Below are 19341 nucleotides of genomic sequence, written 5' to 3' on the forward strand. Positions count from 1 at the left end.
GCAAAGACGAATTACCCTGGCTGTCACACTTTCTGACATAGTAGGCTGACATATCAGCAGACGATTACAAAAGGAGGCCAAAAAGTCCAACAAATTTACACTAGAAATTGCCAAGCAATGGTGTCCGAATGAGAATTGGAATGTTGAGCCTCTGTCACAGTATTAAACTGTTAGACTATAAACTGAAATCAAAGGAAGAGGGCCTTCAAAAAGGCAACCAGCGTTGGGCAGGCAAGCCCAAGTGTGTTCTGGGGATGAGGCCAAAGGTTATATTGCTTTCCCACCGTCTCTCCCTCCGTTCACTTTGTTCTTCTCCGTCTTGAGAGTGAGGACAGGTGTCGTGAGTGAGAGGGTTGTCCGTCCTCCTGCTGTGCACTGATCAAACTCTCGTTAGTGGAATTTGTTTGATGTTCCCCGACAGTGAGAGTAATGAGTTGGTGGTTGAAGCAGAGTAGATGTGACAGGGATCTTCTTGATAGTGCCTGAGTACATACAGTATGTCTGTTTCTCTGCCTTCTGTGCTTTCAGTTGCCTCAAGCATACCTTTAACTTTGACTCAGCTGGATGTCAGGCAGGCAGTTAAGAGCAGACTCCTCTGTGGAATTGTAGTGGAGCTCATGCAAGCTAATGGAGGCTTTCAGGTATATTACAAATATACAGATGTAGGATCTTTATTTGATCACTCTTTTCTTGCTGAGGAAATGCAAACTTGTAGTGTATTCGAGGTTTAAAAATGCTTCTAAAGTTTGTAATTTCCACTTTAAAATGTCAGACTTGATTTCCCCTAACGACAAATGTATCAACCCGTACAAAAATGTCCACATAAACATTAAAATGTCCTGTTGCTGCAGGATCATTTTCCTGCTGTAGTGGACTGGCTCAAATTATGACCCTACATCTGTATCAGCGCTCCAATGCCAGTAAAATTAAAATTAAATGACACGAGTTATGACAATATGATTTCTGCCTCTTACAATTTCTATTTGATCTTGGGGCGCATGTCACCTGCTATTCTTGCCAAGTGAAATCAAATCACGAAATAATACAAATGAAGGATAGAGCTATGTTTCCCTTGTGAAACACAAAAGGAATCAACAAAGCTGTAAAACAACGATTGCTTTTCAATATTCTATAATTATGTATTTAGGTAACATATCCCCTTTTCAACATTGTTTTTAAGAATGTTTAATCACAAATGCTGCTGACAGACATATGATAGGCTACTCATGATGGACCACGTCAAATTGGCTAGCTAGCTAATGACAGATCACGTCAACTTTCAGGGGATAAACTAGATACTTATCTATAAATATTGTTAGATTCTCTTGCCATCTGGTGATGACAGTAGTCAGACATCTTTACCAGGACGAGTTTTATCAAACTCTCTCCAAAAGCGTAATCTCTGATGAAGCAAGATAAATTACACACTTTGTTTGCTTAGCTAGCACATATCTGAAAATGCATGATCAAATGATGTTTACTGATCATGAAAATCATGCAGTTATTTGCTGTATAACTCTGATGACAGAGCTAAATGTGTGCAATTGTTTTCCATGGAATAATCGGAAATTAGTAGTTCGGACTATTCTTCAAGAAGTGATCATATTACAACCAAATATTTATTTGACAATCCCTTGAAAACGGCACACAGTTGTCAATGGTTTTAGCGGAGCAGGGGGTCTCTCACCTTACTGTGACGTTTATTGATAACAACATATCAATATTTTTTTAGTGTTGGACATATTGGTCAATAATGTCAAAAGAGGATCAATCACAGTAGGATATTGAACACACGTATCATCAACTCCCTGATTTAATTGGTGAATAAACTAGGCTAATTGCAGTGAAGACTATTATTAGCAGAGTATTTAGCTTACAAGGACAACTCAATTCAGGCAACCTGACTCATCATACTACTTAGCCACAAGGACACCACTATGGGAAGAGAGGAAATAATATATTAAAACAAGTCTATTCACATTATTTAATATTTTTAACTGCACGCTCATTGTTATTGGAGAGTGGTTCTTGGAATGGAGGGACATTCTGTGAAAGTGATAGGCCTACAGTCTCCACCTGGCTTTGTCGACCAGTTAGTGTTTATATATGTCCTCTGTATTTCCGTATGAGATAATTAACTTCTGAGAAGAAATTGTGTTTTGCAGCGGCAATAAATGTCTATTAAAGCCATCTAATAAAATGCAAGCAGGTCTTCAAGGAGAATAATAAACGGGGGCCATCATAATTGCAAACTGAAGCTTCAAAAAAACACATAGGCATGACTATAGTCCCTTATAAGGTAAATGGCTTTGGCAAGCATTTTCCACTGGCGGCTGCAGCTGCAAAGGAGAAAAAGGTCACAGTGGTTTCAGCATTCATAGAAATAGAATGAATAGAAAGGGCGTCTCCATTCAAGTCAATTATGGGATAATGGGCGAACTGGCAGCCATTTTGAGTGTACCATTCACAGGAAGCATAATAAGGAAGTGTACCCTTCAATCTGTGCTGTGATTTGTTGAGTCAACTCAACTGACAGTACAAAAAATTAACTCCTCTCACTGTCAACTGCATTTATTTTCAGCAAACTTAACATGTGTAAATATTTGTAATAACATAACAAGATTCAACAACTGAGACATACACTGAACAAGTTCCACAGACATGTCACTAACATAAATTGAATAATGTGTCCCTGAACAAACGGGGAGGAGGTCAGTATCTGGTGTGGCCACCAGCTGCATTAAGTACTGCAGTGCATCTCCTCCTCATGGACTGCACCAGATTTGCCAGTTCTTGCTGTGAGATGTTACCCCACTCTTCCAACAAGGCACCTGCAAGTTCCCGGACATTTCTGGGGGGAATGGCCCTAGCCCTCACCCTCCGATCCAACAGGTCCCAGACGTGCTGAATGGGATTGAGATCCGGGCTCTTCGCTGGCCATGGCAGAACACTGACATTCCTGTCTTGCAGGAAATCACTCACAGAACGAGCAGTATGGCTGGTGGCATTGTCATGCTGGAGGGTCATGTCAGGATGAGCCTGCAGGAAGGGTACCACATGAGGGAGGAGGATGTCTTCCCTGTAACGCACAGCGTTGAGATTGCCTGCAATGACAACAAGCTCAGTCCGATGATGCTGTGACACACCGCCCCAGAACATGACGAACCCTCCACCTCCAAATCGATCCCGCTCCAGAGTACAGGCCTCGGTGTAACGCTCATTCCTTCGACGATAAACGCGAATCCGACCATCACCCCTGCTGAGACAAAACCGCGACTCGTCAGTGACGAGCACTTTTTGCCAGTCCTGTCTGGTCCAGCGACGGTGGGTTTGTGCCCATAGGCAACGTTGTTGCTGGTGATGTCTGGTGAGGACCTGCCTTACAACAGGACTACAAGCCCTCAGTCCAGCCTCTCTCAGCCTATTGTGGACAGTCTGAGCATTGATGGAGGGATTGTGCATTCCTGCTGTAACTCGGGCAGTTGTTGTTGCCATCCTGTACCTGTCCCACAGGTGTGATGTTCGTATGTATCGATCCTGTGCAGGTGTTGTTACATGTGGTCTGCCACTGCGATGACGATCAGCTGTCCGTCCTGTCTCCCTGTAGCGCTGTCTTAGGCGTCTCACAGTACGGACATTGCAATTTATTGCCCTGACCACATCTGCAGTCCTCATGTGTCCTTGCAGCATGCCTAAGGCACGTTCACGCAGATGAGCAGGGACCCTGGGCATCTTTCTTTTGGTGTTTTTCAGAGTCAGTAGAAAGGCTACTTTAGTGTACTAAGTTTTCATAACTGTGATCTTAATTGCCTACTGTCTGTAAGCTGTTAGTGTCTTAACGACTGTTCCACAGGTGCATGTTCATTAATTGTTTATGGTTCATTGAACAAGCATGGGAAACAGTGTTTAAACCCTTTACAATGAAGATCTGTGAAGTTATTTGGATTTTTATGAATTCTCTTTGAAAGACAAGGTCCTGAAAAAGGGACGCTTCTTTATTTGCTGAGTTTACATTCCATTGCATGAACCACATCAGTTAGCATTATTTGAATGAACATTCTGCATTACTATGGCAATCCAGCATCAGTTGATAGATCATTCCAAAATACCATGGAATTTATTGCATCACAATACCAGGCAGCCATTGTGAGTGTACCCATGAGTTTACCAGTCAAATTGCCAGGTTTAGAGGTTCCAAGCCTGTTCTATTCATTCTATTTCTATGTCAGCAATCACATACTTCAGAAGCCAAGCTATCTATTAATCTTTAAATGCTCATTTAATGTGCAATTGAGCTACAAAGCACTGAGAATAAATACAGCCATGAAATCATGGAGGCCTAAAAGGGATTGTGTGCGCGTATAGATCAGGGGTGTTAAACATACGGCCCGCAAGCCCATCCAATCCGGCCCGTGGGGTGGTTTGAGAAAAAAAAAATTGACGGCTAGAAAATATAACACATTTTCAGTGCGGCCCTCCGGAACTCGGTGAAGACCGAATGCGGCCTGCGGGCCAAACGTTTGACACCCCTGATCTAGATGGTCTAGCCTATTGTCATAACGAATTAATGGTTTAATGTTGCTCTTTCAAATTTAAAAAGGAGGCCAATATGAAGCGAAACGTCAGAGAAAATATGCAAGCCATAACAATTTTGAGTCACCCAGTGTCCGGTCAAGGCCCTCCAGCCCCAGTGATTGATCAATATAGGCACACATATTTTTAACCACAACTACAGTGTAAATTTGATCTCTCAGGTGAAATGTAATTGTAAATACAGGGCTCAGGTATCGATTTGATCTCTCAGGTGAATACAGGGCTCAGGTATCGATTTGATCTCTCAGGTGAAATATGCTATGAGGGGCCTTCCTCTTTTGAGGCGTGTTTATCTGCTTACGTGTGTGTGTGTGTGTGTGTGTGTGTGTGTGTGTGTGTGTGTGTGTGTGTGTGTGTGTGTGTGTGTGTGTGTGTGTGTGTGTGTGTGTGTGTGTGTTTCTCTTGTTCTCAACAAGCCACTGGATTGAAGAGTTAGGCTAGGCTACAAAGAAAGAATATCAGAAACGTAATCATGACCACCCATATAGGCCAAAACAGAAATACGGGTGGGTGTTTTTGTTCTCCCTCCAAATCCATGGTATCTTTTGTCATGAATAAGACTCTAACACTGAGTCCCGAATAAGACTCTTACACTGAACATAACAGCTTTTTCTCTTTCTCACACAGAAGGCGATGATGACCTGCAACCAGAATACAAATTGGCTTTTTCTTTAAGCGCAAGGATGAATCACGGAGAAAAGGAACAGTGCAAGGCCCGGGTATTGATTCAGTTTCTATGGCCACAAATACTTTACTGCATAATAAGCCTATGCTTCAAGCCCATTCCCTTTAAGGCTCCAAATGGCTTTGCCATTATCGACAAATCACTGCTCTCTCTGGTGGAGCAATATGTCAGTGACCAACAGGGAAAAGAGCAGTAGCAACATACCAGCCAACCCTCCCAAAAATGTAGTAGTAATAGTTATTCTCCAGGATTTAGGCTAAGGTCTAGGCGGTATTCTGTACGGAGCTGAAATTGGCCTCTTCCTGAAAGTGCTTGATGGGGAATTTGTTTATGACCTTCAGCGAGAGGAGGAAGTCAATGATGGCTCTCATCCACACTTCAGCGGAGCGGGCAACTTGACAGAGGGGCAGTGGGCCAACTCCCAGGATTTGCTGTTGTCATCATAACTAAAGTACCGCACGCTGTTTATCGTTTAATTTGCTTAAGTGCTGCGTACATATTATGAGGCAATCGCTACAAGTAACCTTTTGGCTCCAATGGGAAGAAACCAAAGTTTATCAAGCTATGCAAGATAGGAAAGTCGGATGCACCCGAGAAAAGATTGTAAGTGCTGACACGTTAATGTAAACAATGCTGACACGTCAATGTAAACAATGCTGATCAACCCACAACACACTTACTTGATTGTGTGCAATGGCCATACCATCTACAAGGGAAAAGTGGATCACTATACCACCAACTCCTGAAAGGAAACTGAAAAATGACTTCTTACAAGCCACCTGCCTAGCTACATTTATTCCATCTAGCCTATTAAGGAATCGTAGTAATGAAGAGCATGCCTTGTCTCTTAAAACAGTGGTTTGAGAATAACTTCCAGGCAGATGAAGGATGGAAGAGTATCTGAATACCAGTCATTGTCTACTGAAGCAATAGGACAAAGATCTCCAGCTGCAGCCTTCAGTCTACTGAAGCGATAGGACAAAGAGCTCCAGCTGCAGCCTTCAGTCTACTGAAGCGATAGGACAAAGATCTCCAGCTGCAGCCTTCAGTCTACTGAAGCAATAGGACAAAGATCTCCAGCTGCAGCCTTCAGTCTACTGAAACAATAGGACAAAGAACCCCAGCTGCTGCCTTCACTGAGTGACACGCTTTGTTGTAGCAGTAACAAACTTGGTTTCTCTTTTTTATTAAAAAGCAAGTGCTAAGGGGAATGTAAAAAACAGCCTAGAGTAACATGTCGTGACATGCCTTTCATTATTGTGATGACTATTATTTATCTAATAATTACCTACTATGTTTAATTGTTACTAGATTAAATTAATCATGTAACAATTAACTCATTAGGAATTTGGGGCACCACGGGAGAAGTTGTTTAACGAGTTACCGTTTCCCAAATTAACTCTAAAGATATCTAGATATCTCTTATATCATTTAACAGTAATTTATTAATAATTTACCTCATATCAGTCTCATTCTGAAAGTCGTAGGCTCTTTAAGTCTGCACAAACCCGGGTCTTACTGATCATTCTGTACCACACACATTTATTTACTAACTAATTAAAAATGATAACACAAGATACAAACACATACACGGTATAGGTAGGGATTAGAAACGTAATACAATGAAAACGGGTCCCTAGCGGACTAACACAATATGACACTTGTTACAAAAGATGCCGAGTTAAAGAGAGAGAGAGAGAGAGAGAGAGAGAGAAAAACACTTGGATACACATGGACCTAAGCTCATAGTAATCCTAATACTTTGCCAGAACTGCCGCCCGTTTGGTAAGAAGTAATGCATGTATTTACGTGTTTGTCTTTGTCGTCTCTGTTGGACCCAGGCCTTCGAGGGAAGGGTCGATTGGGCCGTCTCTTTTCAGATGGCCTTTTAGATGTAAGGCTCAGATGTAAGGCTCAGATTGTCCACAAGAGGTCACAATGTCCTTCTTCTTAGTAGTCTGTTTACTTTCACTCGTTCTGGAAGTGGTCTTCTGAGGACGGCTAATCAGCCGTGTCGATGATCCCCTGTGGGGTGATGAGAGCAGTGTAGTAGACAATGGTTTGAAGAGAGTAACAGGATGGTCCCACTTAAATTCACCTTCTTAGATACAGTACTTAGAACAGCTACTCAGCCGTAACATTGATTGTTAGTTGAGGCAACTTTGTCGTCTTCAACTCGTGTTGATTTTCAGGGTCGGGACCAATGTGGACAAAAGCTGCAGCTTGAAGTCCGTCTAGTCTGATCTGATAATTCTTATCTCAGTCTTTTATGCACTCTGGTAAAGAGGGGGGTTTCCGTCATACAGACACGCTCTCTGAGCTCCCTCGGGCGTGGCCAGTTACGAGGCAAAAGTATTACTATCACTATGATTTTGTTAGAAAGCTAAAATCACATTCCTATCTTCATGAACACATTGTCTTCCTCCTTGATATTTTCTACCCAAGGTAAAGGATGTAAGCCTGATATCCACAGTGTAAAAGCTCTTCAAGTCACAATGTTTTCCTTATAACGCCTTTATACAATTTTTTATCACAAAATAGACATTTTCCACATTCCATTTCTCATCATTCCCAACGTTTGGATGTTGAAATATATTGTCCCAATGTTCATTGTTGGATGTTGAAGTTTTGGGTGGCAAAAGTCTCTGAAACAAAGGACATTCCTTTCACCATACTAGGATGCCAGAGATAGATTCTCCTATCTCTAATTTATGGCAGTATTAAGGTGTCAAGACCGGCAAAGTTGTTTACAGACAGATTATTTCACTTATAATTCACTGTATCACAATTCCAGTGGATCAGAAGTTTACATACACTAAGTTGACTGTGCCTTTAAACAGCTTGGAAAATTCCAGAAAATGATGTCTTGGCTTTAGAAGCTTCTGATAGGCTAATTGACATCATTTGAGTCAACTGGAGGTGTACCTGTGTATGTATTTCAAAGCCTACCTTCAAACTCAGTGCCTCTTTGCTTGACATCATGGGAAAATCAAAAGAAAAATCAGCCAAGACCTCAGAAAGAAAATTGTAGACCTCCACAAGTCTGGTTAATCCTTGAAAGCAATTTCCAAACACCTGAAGGTGCCACGTTCATCTGTACAAACAATAGTACGCAAGTATAAACACCATGGAACCACGCAGCCATCATACCGCTCAGGAAGGAGACGCGTTCTGTCTCCTAGAGGTGAACGTACTTTGGTGCGAAAAGTGCAAATCAATCCCAGAACAACAGCAAAGGACCTTGTGAAGATGCTGGAGGAAACAGGTACAAAAGTATCTATATCTACAGTAAAACAAGTCCTATATTGACAACCTGAAAGGCCGCTCAGCAAGAAGAAGCCACTGTGGCCATAATGACCAGCATTATGTTTGGAGGAAAAAGGAGGTGGATGGCAAGCCGAAGAACACCATCCCAACCGTGAAGCACGGGGGTGGCAGCATCATGCTGTGGGGGTGCTTTGCTGCAGGAGGGACTGATGCACTTCACAAAATAGATGGCAACATCTCAAGACATCAGTCAGGAAGTTAAAGCTTGGTTGCAAATGGGTCTTCCAAATGGACAATGAACCCAAGCATACTTCCAAAGTTGTGGCAAAATGGCTTAAGGACAACAAAGTCAAGGTATTGGAGTGGCCATCACAAAGCCCTGACCTCAATCCTATAGAAAATGTGTGGGCAGAACTGAAAAAGCATGTGCAAGCGAGGAGGCCTACAAACCTGACTCAATTACACCAGCTCTGTCAGGAGGAATGGGCCAAAATTCACCAAACTTATTGTGGGAAGCTTGTGGAAGGCTACCCGAAACGTTTGACCCAAATTAAACAATTGAAAGGCAATGCTACCAAATACTAATTGAGTGTATGTAAACTTCTGACCCACTGGGAATGTGATGAAATAAATAAAACCTGGAATAAATCATTCTCTACTATTATTCTGACATTTCACATTCTTAAAATAAAGTGATGATCCTAACTGACCTAAGACAGGGAATTTTTACTAGGATTAAATGTCAGGAATTGTGAAAAACTGAGTTTAAATGTATTTGGCTAAGGTGTATGCAAACTTCTGACTTCAACTGTATGTACAAATCAGCTTCCTAATAGTCTACCTGTCACCATCCCACCTTCATTTGGAAAGAAAGAAACTGTCAACAAAGGGTTGAGCAACTTCGGAGTGATCAAACTGAAGCGGCATAAGTTTTGAGGCAGTGGAGTAGAATAGACATGTTTAAATACAGTAGTATTCATATTTTAATGAGCTTGCGAGCCCAATGTACAGGCTGTGGAGAAATAGCGGAAGAAGCAGCCTATTCAGTGTGGGTTTCTACATAAGAGGACAATTAAGCTTCCCGTTGTTTGTGATCACAAACAACGGGAAGCTGTTTGATGCATGGTTGCTGGCTGCGGAGGTGACGCAATAGCGTTTTGTGGGCCCATGACATTGAGTTAGTATGACAGGCACATTAGCATATTGAAACGTAAACTTCCCCCATCTCTTCATAATTTCCTCAACTCAAGCCAGAGAACTAGGCTATGTGTATAGATAACAGGCGGCCGGTGGCAACTTCATTGGGGAGGACGGGCTCATAGTAATGGCTGGAACGGAATAAAATAAATCAGGGTTCTCTCAGAATAATGTAAGATGGGAGCTGAGCCACCTTATGGATTGTCTGCACCACTATGTATGAAAAAAAGTGTTTTATTATTTTTATTTTATTTGTTATCATTTAAGCCAGGCACCACACAGATAATGGCAGTTAGTTAAAGGTGTTCAAAAACGTACAAATCTCTGAGTCCAAAAGGGGCTCACTGCCCCCCTCCCCCTGTCCTGCATCCTAAAAATATATAATTTGTATTTATTTTATTTACATAGTAGTGCAGCAAGTACACAAGGTGGCGCAGCGCCCCTCTTACATTCTTTGGGGAGCACCCAGACTCCATTTCAGCCATTATTATGAGCCGTCCTCCCCTCAGCAGCATGTGGCATAGATACTAGGCCTACATAGGCCCACATACTGTAGTGCAGTAAATAGCCTAGGCATAGATGCAGTATGCCAAAATATGCAGAATGCCAAAAGATACAGTATGCCAAAGCAACTCTAACAGTGTACTGGTATAAAGCATGTAGCCTACTGTTACATCTTAGAGCTAAGGCCTAGCCTTTTCAATTGGGCAGTTTTTTCACAAAACACTGAGAGGGCTGTTTGTCTAAATGTCCCACTATAACTTACTTCCTGGCTCTGAAGATGGGTTTACTTGACCTATCAATAGGACCTATTTATTACATTCTAGTACTGATCCATCTTAATTTGCCCCATATGGACAGGAGTGGTCTGGGGGAGCCAGACTGTCTTTGGAAATTACTCATTCAGTAGTTTAGAGATGGAGAGCAAGGTGCACACTGACAGACAGGCTGGATACATACAGTGGGGAAAAAAGTATTTAGTCAGCCACCAATTGTGCAAGTTCTCCCACTTAAAAAGATGAGAGAGGCCTGTAATTTTCATTATAGGTACACGTCAACTATGACAGACAAAATGAGATTTTTTTTCTCCAGAAAATCACATTGTAGGATTTTTAATGAATTTATTTGCAAATTATGGTGGAAAATAAGTATTTGGTCAATAACAAAAGTTTCTCAATACTTTGTTATATACCCTTTGTTGGCAATGACACAGGTCAAACGTTTTCTGTAAGTCTTCACAAGGTTTTCACACACTGTTGCTGGTATTTTGGCCCATTCCTCCATGCAGATCTCCTCTAGAGCAGTGATGATTTGGGGCTGTCGCTGGGCAACACGGACTTTCAACTCCCTCCAAAGATTTTCTATGGGGTTGAGATCTGGAGACTGGCTAGGCCACTCCAGGACCTTGAAATGCTTCTTACGAAGCCACTCCTTCGTTGCCCGGGCGGTGTGTTTGGGATCATTGTCATGTTGAAAGACCCAGCCACGTTTCATCTTCAATGCCCTTGCTGATGGAAGGAGGCTTTCACTCAAAATCTCACGATACATGGCCCCATTCATTCTTTCCTTTACACGGATCAGTCGTCCTGGTCCCTTTGCAGAAAAACAGCCCCAAAGCATGATGTTTCCACCCCCATGCTTCACAGTAGGTATGGTGTTCTTTGGATGCAACTCAGCATTCTTTGTCCTCCAAACACGACGAGTTGAGTTTTTAACAAAAAGTTCTATTTTGGTTTCATTTGACCATATGACATTCTCCCAATCCTCTTCTGGATCATCCAAATGCACGCTAGCAAACTTCAGACGGGCCTGGACATGTACTGGCTTAAGCAGGGGGACACGTCTGGCACTGCAGGATTTGAGTCCCTGGCGACGTAGTGTGTTACGGATGGTAGGCTTTGTTACTTTGGTCCCAGCTCTCTGCAGGTCATTCACTAGGTCCCCCCGTGTGGTTCTGGGATTTTTGCTCACCGTTCTTGTGATCATTTTGACCCCACGGGGTGAGATCTTGCGTGGAGCCCCAGATCGAGGGAGATTATCAGTGGTCTTGTATGTCTTCCATTTCCTAATAATTGCTCCCACAGTTGATTTCTTCAAACCAAGCTGCTTACCTATTGCAGATTCAGTCTTCCCAGCCTGGTGCAGGTCTACAATTTTGTTTCTGGTGTCCTTTGACAGCTCTTTGGTCTTGGCCATAGTGGAGTTTGGAGTGTGACTGTTTGAGGTTGTGGACAGGTGTCTTTTATACTGATAACAAGTTCAAACAGGTGCCATTAATACAGGTAACGAGTGGAGGACAGAGGAGCCTCTTAAAGAAGAAGTTACAGGTCTGTGAGAGCCAGAAATCTTGCTTGTTTGTAGGTGACCAAATACTTATTTTCCACCATAATTTGCAAATAAATTCATAAAAAATCCTACAATGTGATTTTCTGGATTTATTTTCCTCAATTTGTCTGTCATAGTTGACGTGTACCTATGATGAAAATTACAGGCCTCTCTCATCTTTTTAAGTGGGAGAACTTGCACAATTGGTGGCTGACTAAATACTTTTTTCCCCCACTGTACATATTATTTATTATTTATTTTTTATTTATAAGAGAGAGTCTGAAAGGGTAGTTGTGAGGATGTCAATGATGCTTACCTGCATTTTTTGCACTAGCTGAAGACATTTCAGAAAAAAAGCACACACCAGGCAATAATATTAACAAAAAGGCAAAATCCTTTTCGCTCTTTGAAAGAGAAAACTCTTTCAAATTGAATGAATCTGAATGATAGACAGAAAATGTCTAGCCAGTGCCTTTTCTCCTTTTATCTTCCTTTCATTCTTCCTCTTACTCCTTTGAGGGTCAATTTCCAGGCTGCTGAATAATCCCCTACTAAAATATATGCATTTATTTTGCTACTGTAGCATGTCTCTGTTCCTGCCAAACATAAGCCCACGTAATGGCAGAGGACTAGAGAGAGGGAGAGTAATTTCAGGAAGCCAGTGACTGGTTGCCCCCTCATTCCATTATCCCATTCATCCTACCAACTGTTACCTGATGGCAGAGAGCGTGGGGTAATGTGTCTATAAGACTATGCATGACAGTACAGAACAAAGCACAATGCAATCACAAAGCTGAACTTTTGGCACCACTTTAGTGGATTTTTTATGATGGCATGGGAGGCATTTTGATAAGCCTAGTAGGTAGTAGCTAGTCTGTCCTCCTGACTTCAGAGTGGAATGCCTCTTTGATGTTGTCAGCACAATGAGTCTATAATGAAAGGGGCTGTGCTTTTACTGGTTAGCTCTCCTCTGTGTCTTTCTTATTCAAACACCCACAAGCACAGCCACCGCTGTCCCCTTCCATTACAACAGTTGTGACTAGATGGAGTACAGCTACGACCGGAAGTTACTTTTCGTAGCAGGTTAGGAGAGCATTTTAACTAACCCTAACCCTTTTCCTAACCTTAACCTAATTCTCCTAACCTGCTACGAAAAAGTCACTTCCGGTTGTAGCTGTATACCACCTAGTCAAAACCAATTACGACAGTTGGATTTTCAAATCCAAACAATGAGAGGTCTCAACTCCCGAGGGAAAAAAAACATTGGAGGGAGAGAGAAATTAGAAAACTAAAAATATTATAAAAAGTAATTTGTTAGCTACATAAAATGTCACCAAACCAAAGGGCAGGTGCTCGAGCACCAAACTAGACCCCTAACTGTGCGCGTGCCTACCTGAGCAAGTGCTTTGGGAAGGCTTCATGCAGCAGGTGTGTGAGCGGTCGCGTTCCCATGCTCAGACGTTGCATGCATCAACCAATGGTTGCGTGTCACCGATAGTGTAATTGACTGACAGATTGCTATAACATACAGTATGATGTGGTCGGCTGATACGTAAAATATCTATAGAGGCATTGTAAGATCTGGCATGAGTCAGCAACGCCTGGGCAGAGGGACGTGCCCAGTATCTGACGTGAGGTCAATGGTGCTTTCAAGAGAACTGGGAACTCAGAGTTTCCGACTTGGATGACCGCTCAAAACGATTTTTCCCAGTCAGAGCTCCTTTTCTTCCGAGTTAACAGTTATCTTGAACGCACTGAAGTCGGAAGTCAGAGATTTCTGAGTTCCCAGCTGGGCATACCATTTACCAGCTTGGTGACCTGATGGGAGGGTATACTACAAAGCAGCGTTTTAGCCAGCTAACTTGCCTAAATATTGTGATATAACTTATTTTTTTTGAGAAAGATAAGCTTGAAACAGGCATGGTCTAATTGATTCAACAAACGAAAACACATTGCTAAGTTGAGCTTTTTTAATGAACGAGCACATCAATAGTTATTTCTGGTTGCTTATCAAGTTAGCTGGCTAACTGATTAATCCTTCTTTGTAGTATAACACTGACATTTTCAAAAAACGTGAGCTAGCTAGTTAGCTAAGTGTTAAATTGTGAAAGGCCAAAATGTCATTGTCACGAGGTTGTGACTAGATGGAGTGCAGCTCCGACCGGAAGTGACTTTTCGTAGCAGGTTAGGAGAATATTTTAGCTAACCCTTACCCTTTTCTTAACCTAAACATAATTATCCTAACCTGCTACATAACTTCTCCTAACCTGCTACGAAAAAAGTCACTTCCGGTCGTAGCTATAGCCTGTGTATACCACCTAGTCAAAACCATGCTGGAATTGTGTATTTTTGCAAGCTAGTTAGAGTATTTCGACAACTGGCTAGCTAGCTAAGGGTGCGTTCCAAAATTGGCTATCTACTCCGATTTTAAATAAATATGCCATTTAGCAGACGCTTTTATCCAAAGCGACTTACAGTCATGCGTGCATACATTTTTGTGTATGATTTCAAAGCACTCTCGTCTGAGTAAGTGTGCCAGAGCGCAGAATAACTGATTAATTTACGAATGCGCAACACCCATTGAAATGACGGGTGTCAGTAAGCGTCGGCAAAAAACATGATTAAATTGTTGCCAGCAGCACAGTTACAGTCACCAACGCTCTAACTAGATAACATGAAAACATCCTAACCAGCTCTGCTAGGTAGAGTAAAATGGTCAGAAGTGTTCTCTCATTTGTGTCTGTAAGTAGCTAGCCAACTTTACAGTGAGCTTGAGCGCTTGACTGCTGTTGTGAGGTCAGAACGCTCGGATCAACCCTACTCCGCCAGAGCGTCCAGCGTGCACGCTGAACGCTTCGAATTTATAAATGGACAATCTTACAACGCTCTGAATTTACGAACGGCCAGAGCGCACTCTGGTACTCCATAGTGAATTTACGAACACATCCTAAGTTAGCTTTAGCTAGCAACAACATGATGACTCAAACTTACCACGGAGTTCTTCATTGTTGACTTCACCGTAAATCCTTCGGTTTTCAGCTCCAGGGCTCTCATATTTGTGCACATGGGAAAGGCAATAATGATACAAACTAAAACACTAACACGTTTAAGGACTAGCTGAACTCACATTTAACTAAGTTTGACGTTTTCACTAAGCAACATTAGCTACACCTCTGCCTCTGTTAGAGTTTGTTGGTGAACACATAATTAGGAGAGGAAGTACAAACCATCGACGCTAGACAGAGAGGAATTTGCTTAAGCAAAAAGGCAGTTTATTAAACACAGAGATATCTGTTACTGTTAGCTACATGCATGGACCCAATCAATTGCCTCTTATGGAGACAGTTGAGAAGGAATGTTTAAACAGAGTTTACAGCATTACTTTATACAATGTAACATAAAGGAAGGGGTCCTTCTTCTAGTCCCTTGATTGGTTCCCGAGGCGTAGGAGGCGGGTCTGCTCTGTCCAGAGCAGATGCCCCATTGGTGCACGGCAGAGTCCTCTGCCCTTGGCACCCGACCAGTAGACAGGGGAGTTGAGAATGAGTGTGCGTGCAAATGAAATGTCTTGTGTGTGTCCAGGGAACTCGTGAGAAGCAACTGGTGGGGGCCTTGGGCCTGAGGTGTGGGTGTTGTCCAGTTATCGTACTCCTGTAAGATTAGGCCATCTGGTGCTCTGTTCTTTGTTCGCTACTAAAATGTTATGCACAGACAACTAACACACTGTTAGTATCAGACACATGACACAGAACATTTATTGAAAACAAGCTCCTAACACAATTTGTCTTGCACAACCTCTTGCACAACATATTACTCAGATCAATCTATAACATTTTACATTTACTACGACAAGTTTTAAAGGTTTACTTTGAAGACACGTTCTGTTGCTATGCATGGTATTTCCATGTTGCCATGGAAACGCCACGCTGTGCGCGCTCCTCCTTCCTGCTGTAGCCAGAAAAAGCTATATGTGCAGATGTTATGCCTACTTCTGATGGTCTATTCTGAAAAACATGTTGATATAACCATCAACACTGTACTGTTGGCTACTGCACTGAATTGTATTATACACAATAATACTTTTACCACCCTACTGTAACATACATGGAGCCAGACCTTTTTTTGACGGTGTAACTGACTGTTTTTTCAACAGAGATCAAGTCAGTCAGTGTGCAGCAGCACCTTTCACCCCCAGGACTTCAGTGACCTCATCAGTTTTATCCTGTATGGCAGCCTGCACCGTGGAGTGTATGCTCCCTGGTTCTGTGTATGTGGGGGGGAGGGTTCGTTCTGCTGACCTGTGTATCATCTGCTAACGTGGGTCCCGTGCGGCTCAGTTGGTAGAGCATGGTGCTTGCAACGGCAGGGTTGTGGGTTGGGTTCGATTCCCACGGGTTACCAGTATGGGGGAAGGGGGTGGGGGTATGAAAATGTATACGGTCACTACTGTAAGTCACTCAGGATAAGAGCGTCTGCTAAATGACAATGTAAATGTGTGTCATCTGCTAACGTGTGTTGATATCTGTTAACCTGTGCGTGTGTTATCTGTTAACCTGTGTTTGTGTTGATATCTGTTAACCTGTGTGTGTGTGTGTGTTTACCTGTTAACCTGTGTGTGTGTGTGTTTATCTGTTAACCTGTGTGTGTGTGTGTGTGTGTGTTTATCTGTTAACCTGTGTGTGTGTGTTTATCTGTTAACCTGTGTGGATGTGTTTATCTGTTAACCCGTGTGTGTGTTTATCTGTTAATCTGTGTGTGTGTGTGTTTATCTGTTAACCTGTGTGTCTGTGTGTGTGTGTGTGTGTGTGTGTGTGTGTGTTTATCTGTTAACCTGTGTGTGTGTGTGTGTTTATCTGTTAACCTGTGAACCTGTGTGTGTAAGTCGCTCTGTATAAGAGCGTCTGCTAAATGACTTAAATGTAAATATAAGACAAACAAAAATGTATATTTTCTACAAGTTCTTATCACACTTTCTAATCAGTATGTCATTGAAGCATAATCTATTCCTTCTTGAAAATGATATGCACATATTGTTAATTATCCCATAGCAAGATTCTGCTATCATTCCTGTAGTTGGAATCCTCAATTCTTCAGAAAAGGTGAAAAATCATTTTAGTCATTTAGCAGATCCAGAGCGACTTACAGTTAGTGAGTGCATACCTTTTTCATACTGGCCCCCCGTGGGAATCGAACCCACAACCCTGGCGTTGCAAATGCCATGCTCTACCAACTGAGCTACACGGGACTACAGTAGGTAACTAGGCGTCCATGTAAGTGCCTTCAGGCAGGTAAACTGACAAAGCTGGTTGTCTACCTAAATCTGGTTAGAGAGTCAGAGCCTATTGAATCATTCCAATTTAGCTAATGTTCCCCCAACATCGGACACCCCCTACCTTCGGACACTCTCTAGCAGTTGGAGGACTAAATCACCTCGAGCTCAACATTTAAATGGACTGGAAAATAACGGTACGTTTTGCGACTAACGACACCCTTCTAGCTAGCTGACCACCGATTTTAAGTGCAATTTATGTAAGTTAAGTTAGGTTTTGAGAGTTTTCAAAAAAGTTTATATGTACACATTTTGTGGAACAAGCTGCATATAGTAAAATTCGACTGCGCGACAGACCACACATCATTTAATATCCAACCTTTTACCGCTGAAATATAGCTAACGGATTTTCTAATGTTGCTAGCTTAGTTGCTAAATGTTGATTGAACTGCTAAGTAAGTGAAAAGGAAAGAAATTGTAAGCGTTAGATAATACATATCACGAAAACAGCTGAATGTTGTCAAGCTTTCCCGTACCAAAATTGGAGTCCTCTGACGGAGGCGTTTTGCACAATCTTTGAAAATGTATTTGGAACTTTGAACCATGAACTTTTTGACACCTATCACTGTTGGCTATGTTTAATCTTACAACAGCTACATAGAGGCAGTATTTAGTCAAATGTTACAATGTATGCATCAATATTAAACTAATTGGGACACTAATTTTCATTACAGATTACATCAAACAAAAAACGTGGGTACACTTTCAGTTATTGTGAAAACTTTCATCACCTTTCAATGCCTTAGTTTTGAAATGTAAATGTTTATACATATTCAGATTGAGTTATCTTTCTAAAATGTGTATAGTATGCAAAGTTATTTAGCTACACGTATTAACACCACAGCATGGAGAAAGTCAAGAGGAAGCAGTGGAGTGAGGTGGACATGTTCCATGCCATGGAGGACTGCGGGGCAGGGATGGCTATTTTTATCTGCTAGTAACAGTTTTCTTTTCTTATCTACCAAGGTGCATGGTGTACCTCGGCAGACCCTGGCGGACAGGCTGAGCAGCTGGGTGACCCATGGTTGTTGCAGTGGACCACCCACATTGCTTGCACCAGAGGATGAAAATTCTCTGCTGCAGTACTGTATCTACTGCGCCAGCCATGGGTTCCCCTTCACCAGACAGAGGCTGATGAAATACACCGACAAAATACGCAGGTATTTGGTGTTTTATGTGTTTATGTATGTAGATTGGTGGACTGACTGTTCTCAATGTGTGTGATGTAAATGTCGATGTGTATGGTGATGCCAAAACAAACATTTTCATCCTGGATGGACAATTATATATTCTATTCTATTGTAGGTTTCGGCACCCAGGGGAAACAATCCCACCACTGGGGAAGAGGTGGTGGGAAATGTTCAGGAGGAGGCACAAGAACCTGAGCATGAGGAGGCCGGACACCCTGGACAGGGGGAGAGCTGAGTGTGCCACACATCCGACGATGGACACCTTCTTCACTTCTTATGAGAAGCACATGGAGGAGAGTGGGTTGAGGGAGAAACCCAGACAAAATCTATAACTGCGATGAGTCTGGGTTTCGTAGCGACCAGAGCAGGCACAGTGTGCTGGCTTCCCGGGGCACAAAACACGTGTACCAGCAGGCTCCGTGGACCAAGGAGCACATCACAGTGCTGGCCTGCTTCAACGCAGCTGGGGAGGACATCCCACCATTTATCATCTACCCCAAGTGTTTCCCCGGTGGCCACTACACACTGGGAGCCCCCCCCCCCAAGCCTTGTATGGACGGTCAAACAGTGGCTACATTGACGGGGACCTGTTAAGCATGCAGTGAAGTAGCGCCTTCTCCTCTTCGATGGGCACAAGAGCCACATGGACCCGGAGGTGCTCGCGGCAGCACTAAGGGAAGGGGTTATACTTCTTTGTCTTCCACCACACTGCACCCATGTCCTGCAGCCGCTGGACGTGGCATACTTTGGCCCTT

At 42.6% G+C, this 19341-nt stretch overlaps 1 protein-coding gene across 1 annotated transcript in view; it reads right to left on the minus strand.

The window, feature by feature from the left end:
- Positions 1–15133, minus strand: part of LOC311145920 (parkin coregulated gene protein) — a gene marked incomplete at both ends in the record, with an annotated part of 241961 nt that extends 226828 nt beyond the window's left edge. The window contains one exon of the mRNA XM_084182304.1: positions 15059–15133. Within this exon, the coding sequence (XP_084038430.1) occupies positions 15059–15133 (75 nt within the window). The remainder of the gene's footprint in view (positions 1–15058) is intronic.
- Positions 15134–19341: the final 4208 nt, after the last annotated feature.

Source organism: Coregonus lavaretus (genome assembly GCF_964263955.1).
Source record: "Coregonus lavaretus genome assembly, chromosome: 18".
In the NCBI taxonomy this organism is placed as follows: Eukaryota; Metazoa; Chordata; class Actinopteri; order Salmoniformes; family Salmonidae; genus Coregonus; species Coregonus lavaretus.